A 15,438-nucleotide genomic window follows, 5' to 3' on the forward strand; every position below is an offset into this window, starting at 1 on the left:
CTTCTTTCTCCAAATGAAATAAATAGATCTGTTGCTGTTTGGAGGTATATTTAGACCATAGACTGCATACATAAATAAACAGAGCTAATCTGCTAGCCACCGCGTTCTAAATATGAAGTGAGCCTGGATGCGCTTCTGGCTCCATCGACTTTGGCTCCAATTCACTTTCTATTGAAAAACTGTCGTCCCTCTCTCCATAACTGCTGCTGTCAGGCTCGTCATTTTCTGTCTTAAAATGTTTGTATTAATCCGCTTTACATGATCCAGGTATTTTTATTTCGCTGTTTTGTCTGTAAATCAAAATATGAACATTAATAACAGACAAATCAAGCGCCTTGTCCTCTGGGAGAATTTTAATACCTTCTGTAATGTGTCCTTACGCCGAGTGTCACTTTTTCTGTGGGGGGTTTGCCACCTGCTTGTCTCCATGGATATGTTATTTCTTTACCTGAAATGTTCCACGTTGGCATTAAACACTTATCTTTCAATAACAGGTGTTTTTATTGTTCAAAAATACAGTGAGTTCTTACAGTGAGTGAAGTCGCCTCTCTACAGACCTGACCTGTAACATGACCTGTTAGATAAGTTTAATGCCATATGGTGGAACAGGTAAAGCGATGACATCTTTATGGAGACAAGCAGATGGTGGACCTCCTACCCAAGGTACATTTAAAAGAAATCGCCAACGGCTTTTGGCTACCACACCTGAATAAAGATGTATCTTCTTTTATTTGTGGATTGCAGTTATTTTTGAATACTGTTGAATAACTTCGGAGTGTAAAAAGTAAAGGTATTTCAATGTTGTTCAAGTGTTGTTACTTTTAGAGTTAATTGTAGTGATATTGATAAAAAAAAAAAAAAAATAAATAAAAAAACATACAGATTTTTATTTAACAGTAGCAATATGAATCAATTTCTTAATTTTGTGTATTTTTGTGCACTCAAAGTTGAAGCTTGAACTTGAAAACTTGGGTCATGATGTAAAAATAGCGCCTCAAATCATATGAAAATTACTTGACTTTTCGGTCCAGTTAAAAAATGTAGTTGAGTAGAAAATACAGATACCTGCTCTCAAATGTAGTGAAGTAAAAGAACAGATACATAAAAATTTTAATTAAGTACCGTAGACTTCAATACCTTCCACCACTGCTTCTGTACAAATACACGACTGAATACTGTTGAATAACTCCTGCAGTGAGCCATCTTGATTCTAAAACATGTTTAAATTCATTGTATGTGAAATGCGTTATTGTAAACAACACAAGACACGCCTCTTCGATGTCACTATGGCATCTATAAGAGCGGAGGGAGAAGTGTACACACCGCGAGTTCTGAAACGTGGAGAATACTGAGCAGAGGCAGATCAAACAGCAGCTGTAATTTGCATTAATGAAAAATACATTGCTAAGTCTTACACAGTATGCTAATGAGGCTAACATTTGAAAGAGTTCTTTTCAACTGCGTTCACTCATTATGGAGAGTCTCAATGAGCTCAGCGTTGATGGATGCACAGGTCAACTGTAATGTCACCCTTCACATACATATTTACAAGTCCACTTTATTTAGAGGACACGTTTATTGTGGTATAAACTTTAAAAAAAAAATGTGATGGAGGAATCTACTTGTCATTCGGCATTGAAAGTACTATAGGAACTTTTTCTGCAGAGGTTTTACTAGTGCAAGTACTTCTTTGGAATAGGTAATGCAGCCAAATGAAAAAAAATAACACAGTGGAACTTCTGGAGGTGACATGTGACCTGTATGTTTCCATGGAAAATGAAAGTTAAAACCATACTGTGGAGCATTCTCCATGAAAATAGATATGTTTTATGCCATATTTTGGAATACTCAAACTTTGGGGTCTGGTCCATGGACTAATACCCCCTTTTCCAGGCGACTTGAGTGGCCCCCGGGTTGTCCCACTCGATTCACAGCCATCTTGATGTCTTCTCTGCTGCATCTGTGGTGTTTTCATTTCTTTTGTTGTGCAGACCCCTTACCCCCAGCATTCTCAGGGCTCTTGTGAGTTGGCTGGGGCCCTGGCTCCTGCTTTTTGTCCACTAGCTCTGTGAACTTTTTCCTCTCCCATATAAACAGGAAGCTGACACCCAAGAAAAGGCTTCAAATGCAGTTATTAGCCAGAGGCACTTCTATGGTTAAACTTAAATTTAAAGCCACTGTTCCAGATTCTTACTTTTCAAAAATGTGAAAAACTGAACATGTAAAGGTCCAAAGTCATTCCTCACTCACCTTATGCAGTCTGAGCATTCTAATTATTCACCACTATGAGTTTATAAGCTTGTTTCACAAGTTTCATAGTCCAGTGTGGAGTTGTGCCTTCACGGTAAAGCTAACAACAACTAGCAACTTAACAGTGCACTTGCTGATCGTTGGAAGATAAAACATTTCTAATTACATGCAGACAGCACGCAGCAGTCTGTATATCTGTACCCATGAGTAGGCTTCAAAAAGTTGTTATTTGGATTTTGTATAAACTTAATATGGAAGTCACTTGTGTCCCTGAGAGACAAAGCGTTTGCCAAGTCTTATTTTTATTTATTTATAACTTTTAATTTTTAGCTGCGCCTCAAACTATTGAACCAGTGAAGGTAGCTATAGTGTAGGGGCAAACACAAATAGCTTGTGGCTCCTTGTTTTTCATTGTTGCAAACACTGTCTTATTTACATGTAAATGAGTATTGCAAAGACACCTTGGAGGGTCCAAAGTCTACTTGCGGAAAAATGTATAAAAATATTGAATCAATCCTTTAATTATTAAAGGGGATTCATACACCAATGGCGTATGTATTTTTAAAATCCATATCGCATTGACCGTTTTTAGCAAATCCGACAAGATGTAAACAAAATCCTCTTAGTCATCCTCTTTATTCTCTTAAAGGCCATGTACCGGATTTTTCCATTTATTAAAAATATGTCTTGTCCAAGTATAAATATTGTATAAGCCACTCTTGATATCAAATAAGTCTGCTGTGCACTGTCTGGATCTAATTATAAAACGTTTTATTGTCTGTTAATCAGGAAGTGCGTTGCCAGCATGCCAGTTTTTGCTAGATTTACTGTGTCTGCAAAACAAGTTCTGAATAATTAGGATGCTTTGAATACATAAAATAAGTGAGGAATAACTTTGGACCATTGCAAACTGTTAGACAGGTTAGACAAGTCATTTCTTTAAAACATGTATATTATATTCTATATTAGTATTTTTGGTGAAGTTCATAATTTAACTTTCTGGTTGGGCATGAGCAGCAGCTGTGACATATGTAGAGGTATGTTACCTAGCAACCATCATGTTCGCAAAGGCCAAATCATGTCACAATAGTTATTATATTATGAATAAAAATGACAACACCTTTATTTTGTTAAATCTGAGGTTAAAGAAAAATTCAAATCTGTCAACTGGACAAAAAGTTGTAGGAGTGAAGACGTTTCACTGCTCATCCAAGCTGGTCAGATTACTGGTGAACACTGTCTTATATGTATCTGAAGGGAGGAGCTAACGGCACTGAAGCTAACACACCTGTTGTTAACAGTCTCTATTTATAGGCTAGGTCTAATGAGCTACACTAAGTGTGAACTGTGCCTGAGACAGATTTTGCATAATCATTCAGGCCCCTAATAAGTGATTTCACACCTACTAGCATCCTGGCTAGCTCTATAGGTTTTCTTGTTTAGATTTAGGTCTAAGGATGGAGTTATAAATAGGAGGTAGATGATGCCTAAGGCCCTCATTCCTGTTCAAAAAGTATTGCCTTTTCTAACAAAAAATGCTTCTTTAACTCCCCTTCCAAACTATTTCATTTCTCTGGCTAATATCTGTACCTCACTATCTTCAAAGGAGTGGTTAGTGGCTTTGAGATGGAAATGCACAGCAGATTGAGGTCCTGAGGTGCTCTCTCTTATGGAGTGGCTGTTAGTCCAATATAACGCTTCCTACAGTCCTCACTACACTGAATGGAGTAGACCACATTGCTTTGTGACTTGGGGTTTTGTCGTTTGGGTGTTTCTGTCCTAAAGTGTTTAAAGGTTTGAAATAGACCTGGATTTCATACTCCTTCATGCTCCTCTGAGGTTTTTCAGACACACCAGCTGTGTAAGGAATGTTTAAACCGTTTCTTCTAGGTTGTGATGTTATTTTCAGTGCAGTTAGCTCCTCCCTTCATATAGATATAAGGCAGTGTCCACCAGTAATCTGACCAGAACTGACAAAACTACTTGGATGAGCAAGAAAACGTCTTCACTCCTACAACTCTTTGTCCAGTTAACAGACTTAAATTTTTCTTTTATGATACAGCAGTACTGAACAATTATCAACCTATCTCAAATCTGCCATTTTTAGACAAAGTCCTTAATATGCTGTTGGTAAACAACTTTTTTAAGTTTCTCCAAACTAACAACTGCTTTGATGTTTTTCAGCCAGGTTTTAGACCCCACCACAGCACTGAGACTGCTCTTATCAAGGTGACAAATGACATCTGCCTTACCACTGGTGCAGGCAAAGTCTCAGTCTTGATCCTATTAGATCTGAGTGCTGCTTTTGACACTGTGGATCATGGGATCCTCTTACAAAGACTAGAGGACTGGGTGGGCATCTCAGATACTGCACTAAACTGCTTCAAGTCCTATCTAGAAAACAGGGAGTACTTTGTTAAAATTGGAAAATGTTTCTCAGATAAAATTCCCTGACCTGTGGGGTGCCCCAGGGGTCAATCCTGGGACCCCTATTGTTCAATCTCTACATGCTGCCAGTTAATACACAGCAATTATGTGTCCTACCACAACTATGCAGATGACACTCAGATCTATGTCTCACTGGTAGCAGGTGAATATGGACCAGTGGATTCACTCTCTCACTTCATCTTTGGCCCACAGAAACATAGAGTGTTAGCAAGTGTTAGCAGTCACCTCCAGTCTCTCTCTCACCTTCAAATCAGGCTGAAATCTAGAGGTAATAATGGACTCAGACATGAACTTTAACAGTCACATCAAATCAATAACATCCACAGTATCTAAAAAATATTTTTAAAAAAACCCTCAAAGGTACATTGCCAAAACTTGGACTTTGAGAGACTTATCCATACATTTGTCTCCAGTGTGTTACACTACTGTAACGACCTGCTCACTGGCTTCTCCAAACGAGCATTAAGACAGCTCCAGTACATCCAGAACGCTGCTTCTCAGGTCCTGACTAGAACCAGGAAGTACGAGAACATAAGTCCTGTGCTCAGGTCTCTGGCTCCTGTGGCTCAGAGAATAGACTTTAAAGCAGTTCTGCTTGTGTATAAGTCTCTCCATGGCCTAGTACCAAAGTACATCTCTGACATGTTAGTGCCATATGAACCATCTCACACTCTGTGCACCAGCAGGAGGCCGGTCCCTGAAGTCCTCAGAGTCAGGACTAAACATGGAAAATCAGTGTTTCAGTTTTATGCAGCTCAAACCTGGAACAGTCTTCCTGAAGATGTGAGACAGGCCTCTACTTTGACAATGTTTAAATCCAGACTAGTTCTGTGCATATGACTGAAAGATTTTTAGTCTTCTCTTTTAATTTTCATATTACGATATGATATTTGTAATTATTTCTTTTGATTTTTTAATTGTGATTTTAATGTCTTTCTTATTCTGTAAAGCACTTTGAATTACTCTGTGTACAAATTGTGCTATACAAATACACTTTCCTTGCCTATTCTGTTTTAAAATTCATGATACTTCCTGTATTTTTGTACTTTTTGTTTTGTACTTTTCTTCACAAACTTCATAAACAGAAAAAAAATTAATCTGTCAAATGAACTGCTTCTGTTTTCCACATTTTTAAGATGGTAAAATCAGGTACTGCGCCTTTTGAAGTAGCGTTTCTTTGTGATTCCTTTGTGTTGAAGCCAGGCGCCACTCTGCCAATATTTGTTTACACCGAGAGCCAAAGTTGTAAATTAAAAAGGTCGATCCATACTGTCATCGGGAGTGTAGCCTGCAGCCGTGCATCAATGCGCCAAAACACAGGGATCTATAGCAGTTATTTGTGTGCGATCACTGAACGGAATACGCTCTCAGGCTAAAATCTATCCTCCTCTGAAGAATGTCTCTATTGTTTCCCTAAATAACAACGCAGGTGCTTGGTTAGTGTCACAAGCTTTTAAATAAATGACGAATAGAGGAAGAGCTGGAAAAGTTTCTCAAAATGTGTGCATATTATGGGATGATGAAGCAAAAATACATTTCAACTGGGGAAAAAAACACCAGGGAACGTCTGTGTAATCCCTCAGTCGTCCAGGTCTGATCCATCTTCAAAATTGGACAAAAAGTTGTAGGAGTGAAGACGTTTCGCTGCTCATTCAAGCCACTTTTTCAGTTCTGGTCAGATTACTGGTGGACACTGCCTTATATCTTTCTTTCTTTCTTTCTTTGGACAGAAATGAGGACTTTAAACATCATCGATCTCCTATTTATAACTCCTCAGACCTAAATCTAAACAAAGAGAACAATAGGGCTAGTCAAGATGCTAATAGTTGTCTTTTTCTTTTACTAAACCGTGGAACTTTACTTGATGATGTATTTCAAAAAGTCAGGTATAATCATTATCCATGTCCAGTTTTAAAAATGGATATGGAAAACACAAAGGTACAAATTTTGAGGACCGCAGTGTTAGTGGAGTGTAGTAACGTGTAATTTAAGTAAACAAATATGTCATTTTGGTATTGTCAGACAGCTTCAGGTTGTGCAGTCCTGAGGTAACAACATTATAACATGGTTCAAAGCTCACAAGAATCCATTTTGTGTAATATAAGAACTATAAAATTATCTTAAAGGTTCTGAAATGAGATAATAATGAGATTTTGGGCAGCATAACTACAGCCTCTGAGACACACGGGAGATTGATGATCCCTGCAATTCCTGTGTCCATGAGCAAGACACTATTACTATGTATATGTGGATGGGTATTTATCAGACTGTGTGGACTGAAATCATGTTTTGGGAACCCAGCTCTCTTACAGGGACAAAAATCAGGTCTCCGTAAATTAAGATATAAGTGAATTTAGATTAGACAAGTTTGCATTATACTGTAGTTCAGGTTAAGATCAGTCAGGAAGTGAAAGTACTTGATTTACAGTGTAATGTACTCAAAAAATATGGAAAAAAACAACGCAAATGTCTCAGTTTAAGCAGTTGGTTTAGTCCCAGTCTAATTCCAATTTACTCCTAGTCAAGCCGTAGTTTAGTCCTGGTCTAGTACTGGTCTAGTCCCAGTTTAGTCCTTGTCTAGTCCCAGTTTAGTCCTTGTCTAGTCCCAGTTTAGTCCTGGTCTAGTTCCAGTTTTTATCCTGGTCTAGTCCCAGTTTAGTCCTGGTCTAGTCCCAGTTTAGTCCTGGTCTAGTCCCAGTTTAGTCCTGGTCTAGTTCCAGTTTAATCCTGGTCTAATCCCTGTTTAGTTCTGGTTTAGTCCTGGTCTACTCCTGGTCCAGTACTGGTCTCGTCCCAGTTTAGTACTGGTCATGTCCTATTTTAGTGCTTGTCTAGTCCTAGTTTAGAAACTTTGTGAGTTAAGTCTTGTATTATGCGAAAACTTTCAGTAAACAACTTGGTTTAATGACTTTTTACTAAACATTTTTCTTGTAAGGAGTACTATTTGGGTTTACAGTTAAGACATGACGATTTCTGTCCCTATTTTCTTATTGTTACAACATATTTGACACATATACTGTATGTATAATATGTACAATACATGCACAATACATTTGATTAATTCTCTTCTATTTCTTTCATTTCCAGTACCTTTGTTCCACCTCAGATCAGTCGTCAGAGCGTCATCTCTAATCAAATACAAGCTCAAATACAGGAGACAACAAGCCCATTCCAAGTGCTTTATAAATAACTTTATTATAATGCAGAATCACTTATGCCCGAGTAGCACTCCTCGACAATGCTCCGTGTTGTCTTTTGATGCAGCCCATTAAGAATAAATACATTTTGATGCTATTATGGTCCACATCTCCTCTGGGCCCCTGTACCAAGAGAAAGAAGAAGTGATTCATTTAAAAATAGATGAATAGCACATTTGTACAGCGATAATGATTTTACGGTGGGATTACTTAATACAATGTGAGCCTGCAGCTACAGATGTGATGCTAATCGAGTAATGAAACGCTGCTCGGACCGTGCTGTCGTGTTTTAAAGCGTGGCAATGTGTGCTGCCCACTCCACACTCTGTCTCTGTCCATCCATTTTATCTTTCATCCTTATTTTGTCATTCTCTTCCTTTCTCTATTTACTTTATGTCTCTGTTTTGTTTTTGTTTATTCCATCGTTCTTCATTCTTTTTCTCTTTTATTTTTCTTCTTTCCACTCTTTCTTCTTCTTCTTTCTCTCTTATTTCTCCCCCTTTCTCCCTATTTTCTCTCTTTCCCTCTCTTTCTTCTTTCAATTATATTTCTTTTTTCTCTCTCTTTCTTCTTTCCCCTCCTATTTGTTTCTTTCCCTCTCTTCTTTCTCCCTCTTTCTTCTTCTTTCTCTCTCTTTCTTCTTCCCCCATTTCTCCTTTTTCTTCTTTCTCTCTCTCGTTCTTCTTTTCACTCTTTCTTCTTTTTCTTCTTTCTCTCTTTCTTATTTAACTTTTTTCTTTCCCCTCCCTTTCTTCTTTCTTCCTCTCTCTATCTTTCTTTCGTCTTTCTGTCTCTCCATCTCCTCCCTCTCTTTTGCTAATCGAGTAATGAAACGCACTCGGGCCGTGCTGTCGTGTTTTAAAGCGTGGCAATGTGTGCAGCCCACTCCACACTCTGTCTCTGTCCATCCATTTTGTCTTTCTGTATTTGTCATTCTCTCTTTCTCTCTTCTCTTTCTTCATTCTCTCTCTCGAGTATTTTGTAAATAGGAGGAGGTGTGGTTGAAATGTAATGAAGAATTACACAATAAGTCTGTTCAAAATCTCTATCCCTCTTTCTTTCTCTGTTTACTTTGTTCTATTTTTTCTTCTTTCTTTCTTCTTTCCATTCTTTGTTCTATTTCTTTCTTTCTCTCTTTTACTTTTCCCCCTCTTTCTTATTTTTCTTTCTTCCTCTTTCTTTTGCTCTTTTTTGGCCCTCTTTCTCTTTCTATCTTCCTCCCTTATTCTCTCTCTCTTTCTCTTTTCTTTCTCTCATTGTTTCTATCCTTCTCCCTCTTTCTTTCACTCTCTATATCTTCCACGCTTCTTTCTCTCCCTTTCTTCTTCCTCTTTCTTATTTTGCTTCTTTCTCTATCTTTCTTTTTTACCCTCTATTCTTTTTTCTCTTTCTTCTTCCCCCTCTCTTTTCTATTTTCTTTCTCTCTTTTTCTTTCTTCTTTCTCGCTTCCTTCTTTTTCTTTCTCTCTCTGTTTCTCTCTATCTTTCTCTTTCTCTCTTCCTGTCTCTCCGTGTCTGTCTTCTTCATAAGTCTGATGTCTGGTCACACATGTATTGTTGAAGCAGTGGAAGGACCCCTAGTGGTCAGTCCTGACATGAACACAGTGATCACAGCAGAGACGCCCGACTGAGCCCAAGTGAGCGGACACAGAAATACTGCAAATACTCTAAATACAATTTCCATTATTGTAATTGAAATCAGAGGAAAAAATCATTGGAAAATAAGTCAGATTTTACTTTTTACTTCTGTGTTGACAAGAAATAAAAGCAGACCTATTCTGCAAAATCGACATTTCAGAGCTAACCCTGTTATAGTTTATCATTTACCCTTCTCTAAATTGAGTGATTCATGAACGTTTGAGTATCTTTAATCTCTTACTTTCAAAACACCATATTGCCAATCAACTCTCGTTTCACCGCCACTGACATACGCCCATGGCTCTGTACTTACATCCTTCTCCAATTTTATTTTCTTAATCGGTGATACACGTAGGATTCCACAAAGTTGCGTAGCCATTTTGATAGAAATTTAAAAAACTCTCCTCACTAGCCTGATGTGCAGCTGTCCATAGGAGCAGCCGACAGCTACACGACTGTTTGTTGTGATGTTTACGCCGACCTCAGTTCCCACTGGGCAACGCAGATTTCTAACGCGGAACTCAGCAGACTTGTTTCTTTCATTAAGTCATTTTAGATGAATTTTGCGATTTAAAATGTGCAACTTATAACATACTGATCCACAGGTGTCATAGATCATGACTATAGAGCAGACACAAGCACAATATGTGTTCTTTAATTATTTGCTACAAACAGCGCAAAGCAAAGTAAATATGAAACGTATGGTTAAAAAGGTGCAATGGTTTGTGCAATGTCAGAGTGAGATAAGGGACAATGTGGGTGGAAACACATTCTTCAGACATGATTCACATAGTTAAAACACACAGTTTGGTTTCCATATATTAAAGGTCCTATATTACACAAAATGGATTCGTGTGAGCTTTAAGACATGTTAAAATATCATTATCTCCAAACTTTTATCTAGTTGACAGAATTTAATTTTCCATTTGCTGTACATGCTCTGTTCCACCTTGGGATGTCATGTATTTGTAATCTTCAAGTTAACAGCTACGTTTTACTTTTAGTTCAGTAGAGATAGCTAACTCCTGGACTGAAGTCATTCAAATGATTGTAGTGAAGGTGTATGGAGTATGGAAAACACAGTAATGCTATTTAAAATCCTGTATTACATGGCATTTTCTGTTTGAAGACCTAAATATGCAGGGTTTGTGTGTTAAATGTGTAAATGAAACAAAACAAAACTCCAGTATGTTTTGATGAGGACCTTATAACATAGATCACAAAATAGAGTAATATGAACCCTTTAAACTTAGATACCGCTGCGTCTGTTCCTGCATCATCGTCTGTGACTCACCACCTCCCCCACAGCAGTGTTTTAACCCATTTGCTAAACTGTGTGTGCAGATGTCAGATTGATGAGGAAGTGACCCACAAGGCCTGGCTCAACCGCTCCAACATCATGTTCACGGGGCGGGACAAATGGACTCTGGACAAGCGCGTCACCCTGCTCAACAACAACAGCAGCGACTTTTCCATCCACATCAGTAAGGTGCAGGTGACAGACGAGGGGCCGTACACCTGCACCTTCCAAGCCAACAACAAGCCCCGCCTCACACACGTCTACCTCATCGTGCAAGGTAAGACTGTCCCGTCCACAAATGCAAAAGCACTTCCCTCTGAAACAAACTAGTTGTATCTGAGCTAAAATAAGCCAGAGTACGTCAGTCAGCTCCGCCATGTTCGTTTTGGTTCACTTCGGAGCGTCACCTTTGGCTTCTGCTCAAATCACAGTGCAGCTCTGTGATTGGTCCAGTCTCCGACCCACCAGCGGGCAAGTCCTATCGCACCAGTGAGACCGTGCTGTGCTGTGCTGTGTGTTGGAACTAAACCAGGTTTAAAAGTAGACTACTCTAGTTCTTAATTAGAGCTAAAGAAGGTCTAAATTTGACAACATTATTACACATAATTAAGTTCTTTACAAGGACGTACCCAAAGGAGGACAGAAATGAGGATTAAATTACATTCTACTCTATATCTTCTTCTCTCACTTACGAATTACTAGTACTCGCACTCTCCTCTGCCGTCTCCACCTGACCCCCTCCAGAATCACAGAAATATCACGCACATACACACGCACATACACATACACACACACACACACACACACATACACACACAAAATACATACAGTTGTAAATAGCTGCTACGTCTACAAACCATGTTATGTCTTGGTGTGCATTAGTATGTCTTGTATGTCCTGGTATGTCCTGGTATGTCCTGGTGTGTCTTGGTATGTCTTGGTATGTCATGGTATGTCCTGGTACAGTATGCCTTGGTATATCTTGGCATGTCCTGGTATGTCCTGGTATGTCTTGGTATATCATTGCATGTCTTGGTGTGACCTGTTGTGTCTTGGTGTTTCTTGGGGTGTCTTGGTATGTCTTGGTATGTCCTGGTGTGTCTTGGTGTGTCTTGGTATGTCCTGGTGTGTCTTGGTGTGTCTTGGTATGTCCTGGTGTGTCTTGGTGTGTCTTGGTATGTCCTGGTGTGTCTTGGTATGTCCTGATATGTCTTGGGGTGTCTTGGTATGTCTTCTTATGTCCTGGTTTGTCTTGGTATGTCTTGGGATGTCTTGGTACAGTATGTCTTGGTGTATCTTGTATGTTCCTGTATGTCCTGGTATGTCTTGGTATATCGTATGTCTTGGTGTGACCTGTTGTGTCTTGGTGTTTCTTGGTGTGTCTCAGTGTGTCTTGGTATGTCCTGATATGTCTTGGTATGTCCTGGTATGTCTTGGTATGTCCTGGTATGTCTTGGTATGTCCTGGTATGTCTTGGGGTGTCTTGGTATGTCTTCTTATGTCCTGGTTTGTCTTGGTATGTCTTATCACCACTTGTCACTGCTGTCTATCACTGGTCACTATGTTTGTCTGTCTTACATTGAATAAATGCATAAAATAATAATAAAAACAAAATAAACTGACTGTAAACTCAGCAAATATATAATCTGCGTAGCACCTGAAGGACCTTATGTTCCACAGTTTGCAAATGAAATGCTGCATTTAAATGAAACAAAACACCAGGTATTCATCTAAAAAATACTGTTGTGCAAAGTATACAACTTTCTAACCCGATGCATCTTTAGTTTTGCATCATTTCCAGTCAAGTTTAGTGTTGCAGAAGCGTCTCTGAACTATTTTAATAACATAAGTGCTTCATACATAGTAATACGTCACAGAAATAAACATTAATCCAGTCTTTAAAATTCAAAACCGTATCGCAACTGTATGTTTTTTTCCTCGTACAGGGATTCTTACCAATAGAGGAAGTATTAAAAAAGCTTCACTGACGCTACACTGAACAGACTTGTATAAAAACACATCTGCTAAATGATTTTAATTACATATGTCGTCATTAACCCAGGCATCGCGCTGAATGGGGTCTGATTCAGCCTCGGCATCAGGGGGAAGATACTTAGCAGTCGCAGGGTTACATTTGGTGCTCCATTTCACACGAACCAGGAATATGTGTACCTCGAGTGAACCAATCCCCGTAGTTTGTGTTATTGACAGGTTTAATCAAAAACTAGTTCAATGCTACAACAGATGTGCACATAACTAGTCTTTTCACACGGGAGTATCAAAATCAGAATTCAAAACCAAATTGGCGCTACATTTTCTCTCATTGATCGCACGCTTTCACCGCGCTGCTGGCTTCAGAGTCTCGTCAATAGGACTTATAGTTGTTCTCTTTGTCCGTCTCAATTCAAAAATTTTAGAAGCGCAATTTGGAAAACAAGGTTGCATGTCGGTGGAGGGTATTTGTAAGTCTCACTGTCAGGGAGGAGGCTTGCGGGGGGGGGGGGGCACTAGAATGGTCAATGCTCCCCCATAGCTCCCCCAAACATTTTTGCCCCACTTTCAAACCACATCCAATCTTGACTAAAAGTGTTTTGTATTTGTATTCCATATTAGCTTTTATAAATCACTGCAGGGGCTAACTACATTTAAACTTCTGTAAAACACTAAAGCAAACATGGTAGGGGGTGGGGGGTACACTCTGTTGTTAAAAGGCTCTAAATTAACATGTTAAGTGAGCACCCACATTGAAGATGCGCAACAACAGGACAGCTCATTATGAAATTAATCAGGTTAAAGATCTACACAGCATCCCAGAAACTCCATGCTGGTTCCTACGCTTTTTGGGAACGACGCATTGACATTTATTTCCTGGGGACCCTGATCTTAAAGGCCCTGTACCCAATTTGTTCCATGTATTTAAGAAAAATGTGTCTTACCCTACGATAGAAATATTGTATAAGCAGGTCTTGAGGTCAAAATAAGTCAGCTGTGTACTGTCTGCATCAAATTACAAAGCATTTTACTGTCAGAGAATCAGGAAATGTGCAGTTAGCATGCTAGTTGTTGTTAGCATTACTGTGACGGCAAACTCCGCTATGTCCTCGAAACGCTCTTATAAACCCATCGCAGTGAATAAGTAGGATGTTCAGAATGTATACAGTAAGTGAGGAGGAACTTTGGACCGCTACAAACTGTTTAAAATGAACTAGTTCTGTTTTTCCACATTTGGAGACAGTAAAAATCAAGTAGGCCTACGGCAGAGTTTTTAATCCTATCATTACGTTGTTCTCTCATCATTAACTTACTTTGATTTATTCATCCATATTTAAATAATCTTGTATTGTCCTTCATTTGAGGCTTGAGTGCACAGGGAATGGTCGTTTTCACCTGCCCCCTATCCCAGCCCACAGCTTTGTACGTGCAATTATTTAAAAACAAGAAGGGTTAAAAATAGCACGTATATATTTTACACCAATAAATCAAATCCAATCTACTTTATTTATATTGCACATTTATATACCAGGACAGTTTCCAAAGTCCTGCACAAACAAATAAAAAATTTAAAACAGTAAATAAAAAGCATTAAAATACATAAAGCTAAACATTTTTAAAACTATAAAATTTGTAAAATCTTTTTTTTCTTTTTTTATTATTAAATAAAAGACAGTGGACCACACAACTCACGTGGTGTTAAAAACTGTAGAATAAAAGTGTGGGGGGGTTTAAGTCTCTTCTTAGGCACCATGAGTTGGAGCTGACCAAAGTACGAAGATGTAAATTTGAATGAGGTCTGAGATGTGAGGCCAGTCTTTTCAAAGCTTTAAATCAAACAATAAAATTAACAGCAAAGATACAAGAATTTGTGTGATATGTTCTTGTTCTTTGGCTCCTGATAAAAGCTGTGCCGTGGAGTTCTGGACTAACTGCAGACCGGAAAAAGCGTTTTGCAAGATGCCTGTGTAAAGTGTGTTACCATATGCAGTAAACATGCATGACCTGTTACAAGATTACAAGATAAAAACCGCAAATGATAAAAAATGTGATAAAAACGCCATTGATCTGCTTAACAAATCTAGAATCACTGTCTATGGTGACGTCAAGGTTGGTGACTGTAGGACGCATGTGATATTTTAAGGGTCCCGAGTCGATAAGGGAACTACCAGGTCCAAACAATATGAGCTTAGTCTTTTTAAAAAATGTGAGTCAACTAAGTCTTGACGTCACTTAGGCAGTCAGTTAGGGATGTCAGGGGGGCTGCTGTGGTTATTATTAGCGATCGGCATCATCGGCATAAAAATTATATGACAAGACATGCAGGAGGAGGTACAAGGCAAAAAGGAGTGGGCCGAGAATTGAACCCTGGGGAACTCCACTGTGCAGAGGAGCAGAGGATGAGATGGAGCCCCCCAGCCTTTACAGACGTTAAAAGAGTTGAGTGGTTGACTGTGTTGAAAGCAGCAGTCAGGTCTAAAAGCAGTAATATGGAAGAATCACCAGCATTATTAAAAACAGGTAATTCAAGTTCAGATTCAGCACTTTGAAATGCTTTGTTGCTTGACTGGGAAGTGTCTAAAGTGCCATTTGCAACTAAAAATTTCTGTAACTG

The 15,438-nt window shown here is 38.8% G+C and overlaps 1 protein-coding gene across 1 annotated transcript in view; it reads left to right on the top strand.

Annotated features, from left to right (window-relative positions):
• Nucleotides 1-15,438, top strand: part of iglon5 (IgLON family member 5) — a 298,544-nt gene that overhangs the window by 235,285 nt on the left and 47,821 nt on the right. The window contains exon 3 of the mRNA XM_055227545.1: nt 10,877-11,109. Coding sequence (XP_055083520.1) covers nt 10,877-11,109 — 233 coding nt within the window. The remainder of the gene's footprint in view (nt 1-10,876; nt 11,110-15,438) is intronic.

Source organism: Periophthalmus magnuspinnatus, chromosome 16 (assembly GCF_009829125.3).
Source record: "Periophthalmus magnuspinnatus isolate fPerMag1 chromosome 16, fPerMag1.2.pri, whole genome shotgun sequence".
NCBI lineage: Eukaryota > Metazoa > Chordata > Actinopteri > Gobiiformes > Gobiidae > Periophthalmus > Periophthalmus magnuspinnatus.